The 17,500-nt window shown below is 42.0% G+C and overlaps 1 protein-coding gene across 1 annotated transcript in view; it reads left to right on the top strand.

Moving 5' to 3' along the window:
- Positions 1-5,687: 5,687 nt before the first annotated feature.
- LOC310938685 (thyrotropin-releasing hormone-degrading ectoenzyme-like) overlaps positions 5,688-17,500 on the top strand; it is a gene marked incomplete at both ends in the record, with an annotated part of 98,331 nt that continues 86,518 nt past the window's right edge. The window contains 3 exons of the mRNA XM_083903246.1: positions 5,688-6,200; positions 12,931-13,178; positions 15,835-16,111. Of these exons, the coding sequence (XP_083759372.1) occupies positions 5,688-6,200; positions 12,931-13,178; positions 15,835-16,111 (1,038 nt within the window). The remainder of the gene's footprint in view (positions 6,201-12,930; positions 13,179-15,834; positions 16,112-17,500) is intronic.

Raw genomic sequence — 17,500 nt, 5'->3', positions numbered from 1 at the left:
ACAATATCATGATATTCAAGTCACAATATCACAGTGTATAAGTCACGATTCAATGTTATCATGATCTTTATATACGATACGATATCATGATATTTTAGTCTCAATACCACAAAATTTAAGTCACAATAAGATATCACAATATTTTAGACAAAATGCGATATCACATTTAAGTCACAATATCACGATATTGAAGTCACAATACGATATCACGATATTGAAGTCGCAATACGATATCACGATATTGAAGTCGCAATACGATATTATGATATTCAAGTCACGATATTTAAGTCACTATATGACATCTTCACAATAGTAATGTCACAAAACGATATTATCAAGCTATTTAAGATACATATCATCGACAATATGCTATGCTATGAGTTTTTAATGTGTCGTTGCGTTTATATCGTCGCTATATCGCGTCGCCGCGCCGTTACCAAGGTGACACCGACGTACGTCAGAGCTCATGAACGCAGACAGATGTTTGATTGACAGACGCTGCCAAGCTTTTGATTGGCTCTCACATGAGCCATTAACTTTACAGCGACTGGTGTGTTCCTGCCCATCTGTCACACACACACACACACACACACACACACACACACACACTGTTGTTTACGTCGCGCTCGCTGAAGCTAAATGCTACTTTTTTTTATCGCGTTCTGTGTCCAACAACATCCCATACAACTAAAGCTCCGTGTCATGACTTAAATATCGTGATAATTTTGTGATATCGTATCATGACTTCAATATCGTGATACTATTGTGATATCGTGTCATGACTTCAATATCGTGATATTGTGATATCGTATCATGACTTAAATATCGTGATAATTTTGTGATATCGTATCATGACTTAAATATCGTGACAATTTTGTAAGATCGTATCATGACTTAAATATCGTGATAATTTTGTGATATCGTATCATGACTTAAATATCGTGATGATATTGTGATATCGTATCATGACTTAAATATCGTGACAATTTTGTGATATCGTATCATGACTTAAATATCGTGATGATATTGTGATATCGTATCATGACTTAAATATCGTGACAATTTTGTGATATCGTATCATGACTTAAATATCGTGATGATATTGTGATATCGTGTCATGACTTAAATATCGTGATAATTTTGTGATATCATATCATGACTTCAATGTCGTGATACTATTGTGATATCGTGTCATGACTTCAATATCGTGATATTGTGATATCGTATCATGACTTAAATAACGTGATCATTTTGTGATATCGTATCATGACTTAAATATCGTGATGATATTGTGATATCGTGTCATGACTTAAATATCGTGATCATTTTGTGATATCGTATGATGACTAAAATATCGTGATCATTTTGTGATATCGTATCATGACTTAAATATCGGGATATCGGGACTTGAATATCGTGATAATGTGATATCGTATGATGACTGATAATATTGAGATATCGTGTCATGACTTAAATATCGTGATCATTTTGTGATATCGTATCATGACTGATAATATTGAGATATCGTGTCATGACTTCAATATCGTGATATTGTGATATCGTATCATGACTTAAATAACGTGATCATTTTGTGATATCGTATCATGACTTAAATATCGTGATGATATTGTGATATCGTGTCATGACTTAAATATCGTGATCATTTTGTGATATCGTATCATGACTTAAATATCGTGATCATTTTGTGATATCGTATGATGACTAAAATATCGTGATTATTTTGTGATATCGTATCATGACTTAAATATCGGGATATCGGGACTTGAATATCGTGATAATGTGATATCGTATGATGACTGATAATATTGAGATATCGTGTCATGACTTAAATATCGTGATCATTTTGTGATATCGTATCATGACTGATAATATTGAGATATCGTGTCATGACTTAAATATCGTGATCATTTTGTGATATCGTATCATGACTGATGATATTGAGATATCGTGTCATGACTTAAATATTGTGATAATATCATGACTTAAATATCGTGATGATATTGTGATATCGTATCATGACAATATCATATCATGACTTAAATATCGTGATAATGTGATATCATATCATGACTTAAATATTGTGATATTGTTTCATGACTTCAATATCGTGATAATATTGAGATATCGTATCATGACTGATAATATTGAGATATCGTATCATGACTTAAATATCGTGACAATTTTGTGATATCGTATCATGACTTAAATATCGTGATCATTTTGTGATATCGTATCATGACTTAAATATCGTGAGGATATTGTGATATCGTGTCATGACTTAAATATCGTGATAATTTTGTGATATCGTATCATGACTTAAATATCGTGATCATTTTGTGGTATCGTATGATGACTAAAATATCGTGATCATTTTGTGATATCGTATCATGACTTCAATATCGTGATATCGGGACTTGAATATCGTGATAATGTGATATCGTATGATGACTGATAATATTGAGATATCGTGTCATGACTTAAATATCGTGATCATTTTGTGATATCGTATCATGACTTAAATATCGTGATAATATTGAGATATCGTATCATGACTTAAATATCGTGATCATTTTGTGATATCGTATCATGACTGATAATATTGAGATATCGTGTCATGACTTAAATATTGTGATAATATCATGACTTAAATATCGTGATGATATTGTGATATCGTATCATGACAATATCATATCATGACTTAATTATCGTGATAATGTGATATCATAACATGACTTAAATATTGTGATATTGTTTCATGACTTCAATATCGTGATAATATTGAGATATCGTATCATGACTGATAATATTGAGATATTGTATCATGACTTAAATATCGTGACAATTTTGTGATATCGTATCATGACTTAAATATCGTGATCATTTTGTGATATCGAATCATGACTTAAATATCGTGAGGATATTGTGATATCGTGTCATGACTTAAATATCGTGATAATTTTGTGATATCGTATCATGACTTAAATATCGTGATCATTTTGTGGTATCATATGATGACTAAAATATCGTGATCATTTTGTGATATCGTATCATGACTTCAATATCGTGATATCGGGACTTGAATATCGTGATAATGTGATATCGTATGATGACTGATAATATTGAGATATCGTGTCATGACTTAAATATCGTGATCATTTTGTGATATCGTATCATGACTTAAATATCGTGATAACATTGAGATATCGTATCATGACTTAAATATCGTGATCATTTTGTGATATCGTATCATGACTGATAATATTGAGATATCGTGTCATGACTTAAATATTGTGATAATATCATGACTTAAATATCGTGATGATATTGTGATATCGTATCATGACAATATCATATCATGACTTAAATATCGTGATAATGTGATATCATATCATGGCTTAAATATTGTGATATTGTTTCATGACTTCAATATCGTGATAATATTGAGATATCGTATCATGACTGATAATATTGAGATATCGTGTCATGACTTAAACATCGTGATAATATTGAGATATCGTATCATGACTGATAATATTGAGATATCGTGTCATGACTTAAACATCGTGATGATATTGTGATATCGTATCATGACCTTAATATGGTGATAATAATGTGATATCGTATTGTGACTTAAATATCATGCTGATCTAGTATCAGGACCTTAATATTGTGACTTAAATATTGTGATGAAATAATATCTACAAAACAAACTTTATTGACATGAACAGTAATCACATTTCCATGACCTCAGGGTCACTGAGCTTCTCCTCTGGGGACCAGCAGGGGGCGATCAAGTGACGTCAAAAATAAAGTCAATATTTGTTTAGCACAAAAAGTGATTTATGATTTAATGAAAAACGTTTTTATGTATAAAAAATATAATCGTTATAATTCTGTGTTAAGTGAAGGACCACAGGTGGTCCACGGACCTCTGCTTTAGTGTGTGTGTGTGCGTGTGTGTGTGTGTGTGTGTGTCACATCATCATCCATCATTATTACATTTATTCTATTAAAACAAAAAAAAACAATAGATGACAATGATGCGCGCGCTCCCTCTCTCTCTCTCGCGGCTTGAGCTCATGCTCACACACGAACGCGCCGCCGATCCGGAGCCACGAGGACACACGCACGCACACACACACACACACACACCTCCGTCCTCCTCCTCTTCTTCATCGGTGGATGGAGAGAATAATAACAGCGGAGCTTCATCATCATCATCCTCTTCATCGTCACTGTGCAGCATCACAGCTTCATCTTCATCATCATCATCATCATCGTCGTCTCCTCCTCGCGCAGCTGAAAAGTTGAGGAGGATCAAACCGGAGGAGGAGAAGAAGCTGGAGGAGCTGTCGCGTGCCGCTAACCCGGGATAATCCGCATGACGGCGCGTCTTTTACCGGACTGACACACACACAAACACGCACGCGCGCACGAGAGGATTTACCGGAGGAAAATCACGCCGATCGCCGTGACTCGATCGCGGATCGATAACCTGTCACCGAAGCCGCTTTAAACGGATGTTTGTGACGTTCACGTGCACGTGCACGGACCGGTCCCGGGTGTGGATGTGGCTTCTTTTTTTTATTTCTTTTTTTTTCCCGCGGCTGTGACCGGGACACGCGCCGCTCATCCCGGGACTGAGCACCGGGAGAGCGCGGAGGAGGAGGAGGAGAAGTTACCGCGGGCAGCGGAGGAGTTCCGGCGGGTCTTCACCGGGATCATCCCGTCACAGGAACCGGACTGACTGAGCCCGTTAACCGGATTCTGTTCATGATCAGCTGGTTTCTCGAGATTATTAACGTGTGATCCCCGTGTGCACGAGACGGAAAGGGTCCAAAATTTTTTTTCGTATTTTAAGAAAATTTGACTTAACATTTTTTTTTCTGGAGCTGAGATTTATTTTTGCCGAGTTGTAAAACAACTCAATCCCCCAATTTTGTTGTCGTAAATCTAATCCTAACCTTCGCGGTGCATCAGCGGCTCTAAACCCTGACCCTCGTGATGATCTGTGTGCGGTTTTAATTTCCCACACAACAACAATAACGACAAACAATTATAAGTAGAAGAAGAAGAAGAAGAAGAAGAAGAATCCCGTAAAACGACCGAGCTGGGGATTAATTTATCGGAGCCGCCGGAGCCGTTGCCGAACTCGAAAGAAATCAACTTTACGATCGTCCGCCGGGTTCGTTTAAGACCTCGCGGAGTTCAGGGTCGAGGATCGTCGTCCTCTGTGGATGCTACGCTCGCTGTGCATCAGCACACCTCCTCCTCCTCCTCTTCCTCCTCCTCCTCCTCTTGAAAACCAGCCACGCTGCATTGATTTTTTTCCTTCCTTTCCTCCGCCGCTAACACCAAACAACGCACTTCGCCCTCGCTCGATCGCCAGCGCTTGTTTCCTGAAATGTAACACGGCGGAGCTTGAAGGACGTCCGGCGGCGGTGGCGGCGGCGGCGAGGTCAGAGTTCATGTTTTCGCAGCTGTAAGTCGACCCTCCCGGGGGGAGGTTTTTTTTCGGCAGCACTGAAAACCCGGAGCGGAATCTGAACCTGGGTGAAAAAAAACGAATGAAACACCCGAACGGAGCGATCCTCGATTTGAGCCGGAACCCGTCTCCGTCTCCGCGGACCTTCCCCCGTTGTTAAAAGTGACGCTCGACGCCCCGAATGGGTCTCAACGACAGCAGCCCCGGCGCCATGCGCAACGGCCGCGGCCTCTCGGACCAGTGGGCCGACTCGGTGGCGGTGCGCCCGCGGACCACGGAGCGCCACATCACGGTGCACAAGCGTCTGGTGCTGGGCTTCGCGCTGTCCATCCTCACGCTCATCGTGGTCACGGCGGTGGCCGTGGTGCTCAGCGTACGCTTCGAGGAGTGCGGCGGTGGCGGTGGCGGCGGCGGGCAGGGAGCGGCCGGCGAGTCGGGCTCCAGGGGTTCCGGAGGGTCGGCGAGGGCGAACGGCAGCAGAGGGGAGAGGACGGGGGAGCGCGGCGAGGAGGAGGCGGCGGCAGCGGTTCAGCCGTGGAGGAACTCGCGGCTGCCCGGCTCGGTGAGGCCGCGTCACTACGACCTGCGGCTGGCCGTCAACATGGACAACTTCACCTTCTCTGGGGACGTTAGCATCGAGCTGGAGTGCGTCAACGCCACGCGCTTCATTGTCCTGCACACCGATCGACTCGAGGTACGTAGTCCCGTAAGAACCCGAGGGAGTTTGGGGCCAATCTGGCGAATCTTGGGTAGTCTCCGTGACGTTGACGACGGAACTCCTTAAGACGGATTCGGGCGTCGTTCCTCGACACGTTTGATCATCGTTGCACTACGAAGGCTTGCGAGATGTCGTCAGTTTGTCCCTGACTGGTTTGCTAGCTTTGTTTTCTTTGTAACCGCGTCTGATCGACGTGTTCTCGGATTTGAAAACGGATCGATTTTAAGATGTTGTTGACGCAGAGAACTTGTTGACGTAGAGGACTTGTTGACGTAGAGGACTTGTTGACGTAGAGGACTTGTTGACGCAGAGAATTTGGTGACGTAGAGGACCTGTTGACGTAAAGGTCTTGTTGACGTAGAGTTCTTGTTGACGTAGAGAACTTGTTGACGTAGAGGACTTGTTGACGCAGAGAATTTGGTGACGTAGAGGACTTGTTGACGTAGAGGACTTGTTGACGTAAAGGTCTTGTTGACCTAGAGGTCTTGTTGACGTAGAGGACTTGTTGACGTAGAGGACTTGTTGACGTAGAGAACTTGTTGACGTAGAGGACTTGTTGACGTAAAGGTCTTGTTGACGTAGAGGTCTTGTTGACGTAGAGGACTTGTTGACGTAGAGGACTTGTCGACGTAGAGGACTTGTCGACGTAGAGTTCTTATTGACGCAGAGGACTTGTTGACGTAGAGGTCTTGTTGACGTAGAGGACTTGTTGACGTAGAGGACTTGTTGACGTAGAGAACTTGTTGACGTAGAGGACTTGTTGACGTAGAGGACTTGTTGACGTAAAGGTCTTGTTGACGTAGAGGTCTTGTTGACGTAGAGAACTTGTTGACGTAGAGGACTTGTTGACGTAGAGGACTTGTTGACGTAGGGGACTTGTCGACGTAGAGTTCTTATTGACGCAGAGGACTTGTTGACGTAGGGAACTTGTTGACGTGGGGAACTTGTTGACGTAGAGAACTTGGTGACGTAGAGGACTTGTTGACGTAGAGGACTCGTTGACGTAGAGGACGTGTTGACGTAGAGGATGTAGAGGACTTGTTGACGTAGAGGTCTTGTTGACGTAGAGGACTTGTCGACGTAGGGAACTTGTTGACCTAGAGGACTTGTTGACGTAGAGGTCTTGTTGACGTAGAGAACGTGTGGACGTAGAGGACTTGTTGACGTAGAGGTCTTGTTGACGTAGAGGACTTGTTGACGTAGAGGTCTTGTTGATGCAGAGGACTTGTTGTCGTAGAGGACTTGTTGATGTAGAGGACTTGTTGACGTAGAGGTCTTGTTGACGTAGAGAACGTGTGGACGTAGAGGACTTGTTGACGTAGAGGACTTGTCGACGTAGAGTTCTTGTTGACGCAGAGGACTTGTTGACGTAGAGGTCTTGTTGACGTAGGGAACTTGTTGACGTAGGGAACTTGTTGACGTAGGGAACTTGTTGACGTAGAGGACTTTTTGACGTAGAGGACTTGGTGACGTAGAGGTCTTGTCGATGTAGAGGATTTATTGACGTAGACTCACTGTTACACAGACTTTTCCTTGTGTAAACTGAAGTTTATAAACCACTCACTCTCCCGCACCAAACCCCATAGAGAAAACCGGTGATTTTAACATCACAGAGACACAGGAGTTCACAGGAGTTGTTGATCCACTGCTGCCTCCTGTGTCCCCTGTGGAGCTAAAATGGCTTATTTTCTCAATGGGGTTTGGTGTGAGGTGAGGTTTGAAAACTCTCAGCGAGATAAAACAATCAACTGCTCATTTAATCACCTTCTAATGATGATGATGATGTTATTATGCTTCTTAATCACCTGTAGAAAGTGCAAAAAGAGTTATGCAGTCGTCGGTTCTTTCCCCCGAAAACTCTTTTCCCAAACCGAGTGTGTGTGTGTGTGTGTGTGTGTGTGTGTGTGTGTGTGTGTGTGTGTGTTCTTGTACTTGCGCCATACTGAGGACCAGTGAGGGTTTTTAACCAACAAAGTGAGGACATTTTTACGGAGTGAGGACATTTTGGCCGGTCCTCACTTTGTTTTCAGTGAAATCACTTCCTTAGGTTGCTATAACATGCTATACTCTGTTTGTCAAAAAAAAAAAAAATCAAATTTTGGACGATATAGTATAAGTTTTTTTGTCAAATTTTGGACCAAACATTTTGCGTAATTTTTTTTCAGATTTTGGACCAAACATTTTGGGTCCAATTTTTTTTCTTCAAATTTTGGACCAAACATTTTGGGTCCAATTTTTTTTTTTCAAATATTTGGACCAAACATTTTGGGTCCAATTTTTTTTCAAATTTTGGACCAAACATTTTGGGTCCAATTTTTTTTTTTCAAATATTTGGACCAAACATTTTGGGTCCAATTTTTTTTCTTCAAATTTTGGACCAAAAATTTTGCATCAATTTTTTTTTCAAATTTTTGACCAAACATTTTGGGTCCATTTTTTTCTTCTTCAAATTTTCGACCAAACATTTTGCGTCAAATTTTCGACCAAACATTTTGGGTAATGCCTTTTTACAAATTTTGGACCAACCATTTTGGGTCCAATTTTTTTTTTTAAATTTTGGACCAAAAATTTTGCATCAATTTTTTTTTTCAAATTTTGGGTCAATTTTTTTTTCAAATTTTGGATGACAGTATAGTATGACGTTTTTGTCAAATTTTGGGTCAAATTTTTTTTTCATATTTTGGACCAGACATTTTGGGTCAAATTTTATATATAAGTAGATATTTGTAATTGTGTTGATTTATAAAGTGGAAATGCTGGTCCTCACTTTGTCAGCTCTTTTACCCGGTCCTCAGTATGCAGCAAGTACAAGAGTGTGTGTGTGTGTGTGTGTGTGTGTGTGTGTGTGTGTGTGTGTGTGTGTGTGTGTGTGTGTGTGTGTGTGTGTGTGTGTGTGTGTGTGTGTGTGTGTGTGTGTGTGTGTGTCGGGGGAAAAACGCTCTCAAACAAAGGAATGTTTATTTCCAGATTTGGCCTCGGAGGTTTTTCCTTAACGAGGCTAATTAACAGTCAAAGTTGCCGCCTCAGCCCAATTTTTTTGGACAAGCTCTCGCCTCGGAGAAAACGCCCGAGCGTCGGGATTCTTCAGGCCTCGGTCATCTCGGCCTAACGCGAGTCGGCGAGGATTCTGTCTAATTTGGGCAGAGGCCAATTAAAAACAACCCTCCGCGGCGGCGCCTGTTTGTGTGTGTGTGCGAGCGCGCTGTGAATAAAGAGGTGTCAGTCGGCTCTGCGGAGGTATTTTAACGCTTAATTCAACGTGAAGATGGGAACGTTACGTCGGCGCGGGTGATGATGCCAAAACATAAACAAACAAACTAAAGAAATAGCGGTTTAAAAAAAATAAGAAGAATAAGAAATAGGAAGATCTGAAAACATTGTCACGGTTCGTGAACCTGCTGAGAACCTGAGCAACTTAAGAACCACTTAAAATCTGAGAACTCTCCCACACCAAAGTCACTCACTCTCCCACACCAAAGTCCATAGAGAAAATCAGCGATTTTTAACATCGCAGAGACACACGAGTTCACAGGAGTTGTTGATCCACTGCTGCCTCCATCACTGACTTACAATATCGTCTTTTAAAGAATTCGGCTTCATTCGGATATACTTCAGTGACACAAAGTGACCACACGAGGCAGCGGTAGACCATCAGCTCCTGTGTCCACCGTGAGCTAAAAATCACCGATTTTCTCTATGGGCTTTGGTGTGGGCAAAATAAGAAGTGTACGAAATGACAAAATGTTCAATGCACGATAATTCACGTCTTTATTTCACTGTTACACAGACTTTGTAAACCACTCACTCTCCCACACCAAAGTCCACAGAGTAAACCAGCGATTTTAACATCACAGAGACACAGGAGTTCACAGGAGTTGTTGATCCACTGCTGCCTCCATCACCAACTTTAAATATGTTATTTTGTAAAACTCGGCCTTTAAAAACCTACATTTGGACTTACTTTAGTGACACAAAGTGACCACACGAGGCAGCAGTAGACCATCAGCTCCTGTGTTACCGTGAGCTAAAAATCATTGATTTTCTCTATGGGCTTTGGTGTGGGAGAGTAAGAAGTTTACAAAATGACAAAATGTTCAATGCACGATAATCTACGACGTCGTAAGAACGCGTTCACGTCTTTATTTCACTGTTAGACAGACGTTTATAAACCACTCACTCTCCCACACCAAAGTCCATAGAGAAAACCAGTGATTTTAACATCACAGAGACACAGGAGTTCACAGGAGTTGTTGATCCACTGCTGCCTCCATCACTGAGTTACAATGTCTTATTTTGTTAAATTCGGCTTCATTCGGATTAAAATCAGTGACACAAAGTGACCACACGAGGCAGCAGTAGACCAGAAAATCACCGATTCTCTCTATGGGCTTTGGTGTGGGAGAGTGAGTGGGTTTCTAAAGTCTGTCTAACATTGAGATAAAGACGTGAACGTGCTTACGATATCGTAGACTATCGTACATTGAACATTTTGTCATTTTGTAAACTTCTTATTCTCCCACACCAAAGTCCATAGAGAAAACCAGTGATTTTAGCTCACAGGGACACAGGAGCTGCTGGTCTACTGCTGCCTCGTGTGGTCACTTTGTGTCACTAAAGTTAATCCAAATGAAGGTTTTTAAAAGCCGAATTAACAAAATAAGACGTGAACTTAGTGATGGAGGCAGCAGTGGATCAACAACTCCTGTGAACTGTGATGTTAAAATCACTGGTTTACTCTATGGGCTTTGGTGTGGGAGAGTGAGTGAGTTTGGTGTGGGAGAGTATAAATATCAGTTCATTCTTAACATAGTTCCGTCTCTTGACTCGGTTCCTTTCGTCTTGTTTTTTTTTCACCCGAAGCGACGTTTGTTTCCTCTGTGAAAATGTATTTGTCGATGGACTCCGTCGTCCTCTGAGAGCAAAACACCATCAAAAACAATATTTATGGCGTTGTACTCGCACTCTCGCACAACAGTGTCGGGCAAATCAAAACCAGCCGACCGACTGACAAACAGCACAATTAAAGGGGGCCTTTTTTACTCTGTGTGTGTGTGTGTGTGTGTGTGTGTTTGTGTCTCGGCTGAAGGGGGACATTTAAAGGCGTCGCGCAGCTTTGGCGAGGCGTTCGCTGACTCACCAGAAAAAAGACTTGAAAGACGGACTTTTAATCCGCGGCGTTTCCTCTCGGTGTGTCAGCACACTGTGTGTGTATCGATCACTCATTCATCAAAGACACACACTCACACACGCACGCGCGCAACACACACACTCGCGCGCAACGCACGCACACACACACACACAGCCTCAGACCTCCACATAGTTACCACGGCTGCCATGTGATTTCCCATCATGCCCTGCGGCCGTTTCCACTGATTCTTAGTCCAGCGGTGTTGTCGTTATTTGTGGTTTTGGTTGTTTATTTACATTAACCACAACAACACAACAACACTACAACACTACAACTGACAACAACACTACAAACGACAACACTACAACCGTCAACAACGATACAACCTACAACAACACTACAACACTACAACAGACAACAACGATACAACACTACAACAGACAACAACGATACAACACTACAACCGTCAACAACGATACAACCTACAACAACACTACAACTGACAACACTACAACAGACAACAACGATACAACACTACAACCGTCAACAACGATACAACCTACAACAACACTACAACCGACAACACTACAACAGACAACAACGATACAACACTACAACAGACAACAGCGATACAACACTACAACCGTCAACAACGATACAACCTACAACAACACTACAACCGACAACACTACAAAAGACAACGATACAACACTACAACAGACAACAACGATACAACCTACAACCGTCAACAACGATACAACCGACAACAACACTACAACCGACAACACTACAACCGACAACAACAATACAACCTACAACACTACAACCGACAACGATACAACCGACAACAACGATACAACCGACAACAACACTACAACCGACAACAACAATACAACCTACAACACTACAAACAACAACACTACAACCAACAACACCGATACAACCGACAACAACAATACAACCTACAACACTACAAACAACACTACAACCGACAACAACACTACAACAAACAACAATACAACTTACAACACTACAAACAACAACACTACAACCGACAACAACGATACAACAGACAACAACAATACAACCTACAACACTACAAACAACAACACTACCACCGACAAAACACTACCACCTAGAACAACACAACAATCGACAACAACGATACAATCGACAACAGCACTACAACCGACAAAAACGATACAACCTACAACACAACTACAACCAACAACACTACAACTGACAACAACACGACTACAACCAACAACCACACTACAACAACCTACAACCAACAACACTACAAACAACAACACTGCAACCACCAACAACAACACTACAAACAACACTGCAACTGACAACAACACTACAAACAACAACACTACCACCAACAACAAGCCTACAACTGAAAACAACAACAATGCAACTGACAACAACACTACAACCGATAACAACGAACAACAACTACAACGATACAAGCAACAACACAACAACCATAATCACAGTCAGTTCTCTAAAGTCAGAAGTTTGTTTGTTGTACTCCTTCAGTCTAACTCCTCCTCTTCCTCTTTCTCCTTCCAGGTCGACCGGGTGTCGGTGACGGCGGAGGGAGGCGTGGGCGGTCGCCCCAACAACCGCCCGGGGGGCGGAGTCATGCGCGTCCACCGCCACTTCGCCTTCCCGGCCAACCAGATGTACGTGGTGGCGCTGCACCGCGAGATGAAGCCGGCGAGGGTTTACCGCCTGAACGTCAGCTTCGACGCCGCCATCGAGGACGAGCTGCTCGGCTTCTTCAGGAGCTCGTACGCCACGCTGCAGCGGGAGCGGCGGTACGCTGACACACACACACACACACACGGAGAAACACACACTCGCACAAAAACACACAAAAACACACAAAAACAGTGAGTTGAGTTACAGAAAATCAGCCTGAGGTCATCACTTCACCCCCCCTCATCTGGAGCAGATGTCCCTAATTAAGTGGTCTTTAGTGTGAGGTTCTTCTCCAGAGACACACACACACACACACACACACACACACACACACACACACACACACACACACACACGCAGGATCATTTTTCCAGCAGCAGCAGGTGGTTCCACCAGAAAAGGTCAGAGCTTCACATCCACGACATTGATTAACTCACACACACACACACATATACACACAGTATGTGTGTGTGTGTGTATGCGTGGGTGTGACACACACACACACACACACACACACACCGCTCCCTCCCTCCTTATGAATTTCCCATAAGCATCTGCTGCAGAGTTGTTTCCACATCAGATTTCTTCCCCTCGGTGCTGATGGGAAACAGACTGTGCTGCTGATACATTTATTATTATATGCACGTGTGTGTGTGTGCGTGTGTGTGCGTGCGTGTGTGTGTGTGTGTGCGCGTGTGTGCACGTGTGTGTGCGTGCGTGTGTGTGTGTGTGTGCGCGTGTGTGCACGTGTGTGTGTGTTACCAACAGTAAAATAACATCTCTGTCACGTCCTCTCCACTTACGCCCGAACCGCAGAGTCTCACAGCACTGACTCTGCTGTGTGAGCGCTCACTCTCCCAGCACCAAAGCCCATAGTGAAAACCAGAATTTGGATGCACTTTAGTGACACAAAGTGACCACACGAGGCAGCGGTAGACCAGCAGCGTCCCTGTGTCCCTGTGAGCTAAAATCACTGGTTTTCTCTATGGGCTTTGGTGTGGGAGAGTGAGTGTATTTTTTTTTTTTTTGTGTGTGTGTGTGTGTGTCATAAACACTGACCTGGTCAGGACTGGTGGTCCTCATGAGGACCAAAACCTGGTCCTAATGAGACAGAATGGACGTCAATGCAGAGTCCTGACAAGACCAGCTGGACAAACCTGTGTGTGTGTGTGTGTGTGTGTTTGTGTGTGTGTCAGAATTGGTTTTAGGGTTTTTTGAGTTTTACGACGCTTTATTTTCCAGCTTCCTTTAAAGTAACGAGTAAAACACCTTATTTTATTTATGAAAAAAAACAGCTGTTTATTTGTTTGTTTACTTCTTTAGCGTTAGCGTTAGCGTTAGCGTGCTTTGTCACCAGATTAACACGTTAAATATTAATGAGCGCAGACGTCTGCTGCTTCACAGGAGTCTGAGTCATATTTGTTCTCTTTACACACACACACAGGCACAGACACACACACACACACACACACACACACAGGCACAGACACACACACTCGCACACACACGTGTTAAAGTGTGTTTCTGACGCTAACGTATCGATCAGTTATCGATGGATTATCGATCCAAACAACAGCAACAGTCTCTGATCCTGGAGTCAAGTCTCCTACTTCCTTACCTCCTCCTCCCTCGCTCCCTAAATAGAAGGGAAATATGAAATGTGATCACACACACACACACGCGTGCACACACACACACACACACACACACACACACTGAAACATGTTTTTACAGAGACGATGATGATGATGAATCAGCTTCCTGTGTAAAACTATACCTGCACAGTGTGTGTGTGTGTGTGTGTGCGTGTGTGTGTATAATGTCAAACATTGCAGCAGAAAATGATGTCATTTCCATTTTTCTTCTTCTGTCGTAAAGAAAACATCAGCAAATGGATTTGTGTGTTTTTTCATGTATTGTGTTTTGTGTGTGTTTTTACATATTGTGTGTGTGTGTTTTTACATATTGTGTGTGTTTTATGTATGTTTTTACATATTGCATGTGTGTTTTTACATATTGTGTGTGTGTGTCTGTGTGTGTTTTTACATATTGTGTGTGTGTGTTTTTACGTATCGCGTGTGTGTGTGTTTATGTGTGTGTTTTTACATATTGTGTGTGTTTGTGTGTTTTTACATGTGTGTTTATACATATTGTGTGTGTTTTTACGTATTGTGTGTGCGTGTGTGTTTCTGTGTGTGTGTGTGCTTTTACGTGTGTGTGGTTGTGTGTGTCTTTGTGTGTGTTTTTTCATGTATTGTGTGTGTTTTTACATATTGTGTGTGTTTCTACATATTGTGTGTGTGTGTGTGTCTTTTTACATATTGTGTTTGTTTTATGTATGTGTTTTTACGTATTGTGTGTGTGTTTTTACATATTGTGTGTGTTTCTACATATTGTGTGTGTGTGTGTGTCTTTTTACATATTGTGTTTGTTTTATGTATGTGTTTTTACGTATTGTGTGTGTGTGTGTGTTTTTACGTATCGCGTGTTTGTGTTTTTATGTGTGTTTTTCCGTATTGTCTGATTTTACAAATTGTGTGTGTGTTTTGTTTGTGTTTTTACGTATTGTGTGTGTGTGTTTTTTATGTATTGTATGTTTGTTTCTGTGTGTGTGTTTTTACATATTGTCTGATTTTACATATTGTGTGTGTGTTTTGTTTGTGTTTTTACGTATTGTGTGTGTGTGTGTGTGTGTGTGTGTGTGTGTGTGTGTGTGTGTGTGTGTGTTTTTACATATTGTGTGACGTCTCCCGTGTCTTTCCCCACACACAGTTACCTCGCCGTGACCCAGTTCAGTCCGATCCACGCCCGGAAGGCCTTCCCGTGTTTTGACGAGCCGGCGTACAAGGCCACGTTCTCGCTCGCCCTCCGCCACGACCGCCAGTACGCCTCTCTCTCCAACATGCCCGTGGAGAGCAGCTCGCCGCCGGGCGACGACGGCGCCGTCACCAACCGCTTCGCCCGGACGCCGCGCATGTCCACGTACTACCTCGCCTGGGCGGTCTGCAACTTCACGTACACGGAGACGCAGACGGACGGCGGCGTGACGGTCAGTGCACGCACACGCACACGCACACGCACACACACACACACACACACACACACACACAATGATTTTTCTTTGACGCAGTTTTATTGTGGATTTTTCGTAAATGATGGAAAACCTTTGAAAACAAGACAATGCAGAGTTAGCATGGAAGTACGGAAGCCCTGAAGGACAAGTTGGAAAAAAGTAGCTCGATTTACTTTGAAAAACGGTAAAAAAAATATGATTTTACTGTTTTTATTGGTCTTTTAGAAAGAAAAAAAACATTTTTATAAATTATAAGTTTTAAAAAAAAACATTTTTTCCTCGTTTTTGTACTTTTTTGGCGGGAAAATTTTGAAAGAAATTTTTTTTGAGCCACTGTCAAAAAATAAATGTTATTCTCCGTTTTCTTTTATAAACATTTTTAAAGAATGATTTTTCTTTTTTTCTTTTTGAGCGTAAAAAAAAATCGGATTTTTCGATTACGTTTTTTTTTGCGGGGGGGGGGGGGATTTTGCGATTTTTTTTTTTTATTATTATTTTCCAAAGTGTTTCTTTCTTGTTGGACCTCAGGGGTAATACTTATTTTGTAGGAAAATTAATCTATATTATATTTTTATTTCCGTATATAATTAATCCGAAGTTTTCCACGTGAAAACTTCGGATTAATTATATACGGAAATAAAAATACTGACAAGTTACCCATTTTACCAACAAAGAAAACTTTTTTACGTAAGTAAACATTGTAAAAACATCAAAACGATCAAACAACATCCTCACAAAGGTATTTTTTCTTTCTCTAATATTTATCTCACGATTACGACGTACTTATCTCCCGTTTCTTTCCGACGAGACCAAAGGTCTTGTTTATTCTCCGATCTCTTTCTTCTGGGCGTCGTTTAACGATCTAATTATGCAGGAAACACCAAACGTTGTCGCCGCGCCGTGTTTTTCTCGACTCCCGGCGGCGAAAAACCCGCCGCGGATTCGTCGTTGGCGTACAGGAAGATGGCTTCTCACCCCGGATCACCTGTAAAGTGGTTTTCATATCATTAAATCTTTATCTGTGGGGTTTAAAAGACTGCACACGAGAATCTGCATAATGAAGTTTTGATTAGGGAATAAGAGCTTTTCTATCCCATAATAAGCAGACAAAGAAGGTCAGTTCAGGACCAAAGAGCCATAAAGGGAAAACATTCTCCCCGAAGGATCGACTCTGACGAGGAGGGAACTTCTCCTCCCCCGATTATTATCTCATAAACTATGACAAAGACATAAAAAGAAGCTGCTAAAATTAGAAGCAGAAACTGTGAAAACATCAATTTTCTGCCAGGATTCGAGAAAGAGACGAAGAACACAAACGCCTTCACCGTCACAGAGTTTTCATTTCAGATGAAGCTGCAGAACATG

The sequence above is a fragment of the Microchirus variegatus genome, assembly GCF_963457635.1.
Source record: "Microchirus variegatus genome assembly, chromosome: 16".
Classification (NCBI taxonomy): Eukaryota; Metazoa; Chordata; class Actinopteri; order Pleuronectiformes; family Soleidae; genus Microchirus; species Microchirus variegatus.
The sequence above is the reverse complement of the archived record's forward strand: the minus strand, read 5'-3'. Positions and strand labels throughout refer to the sequence as shown.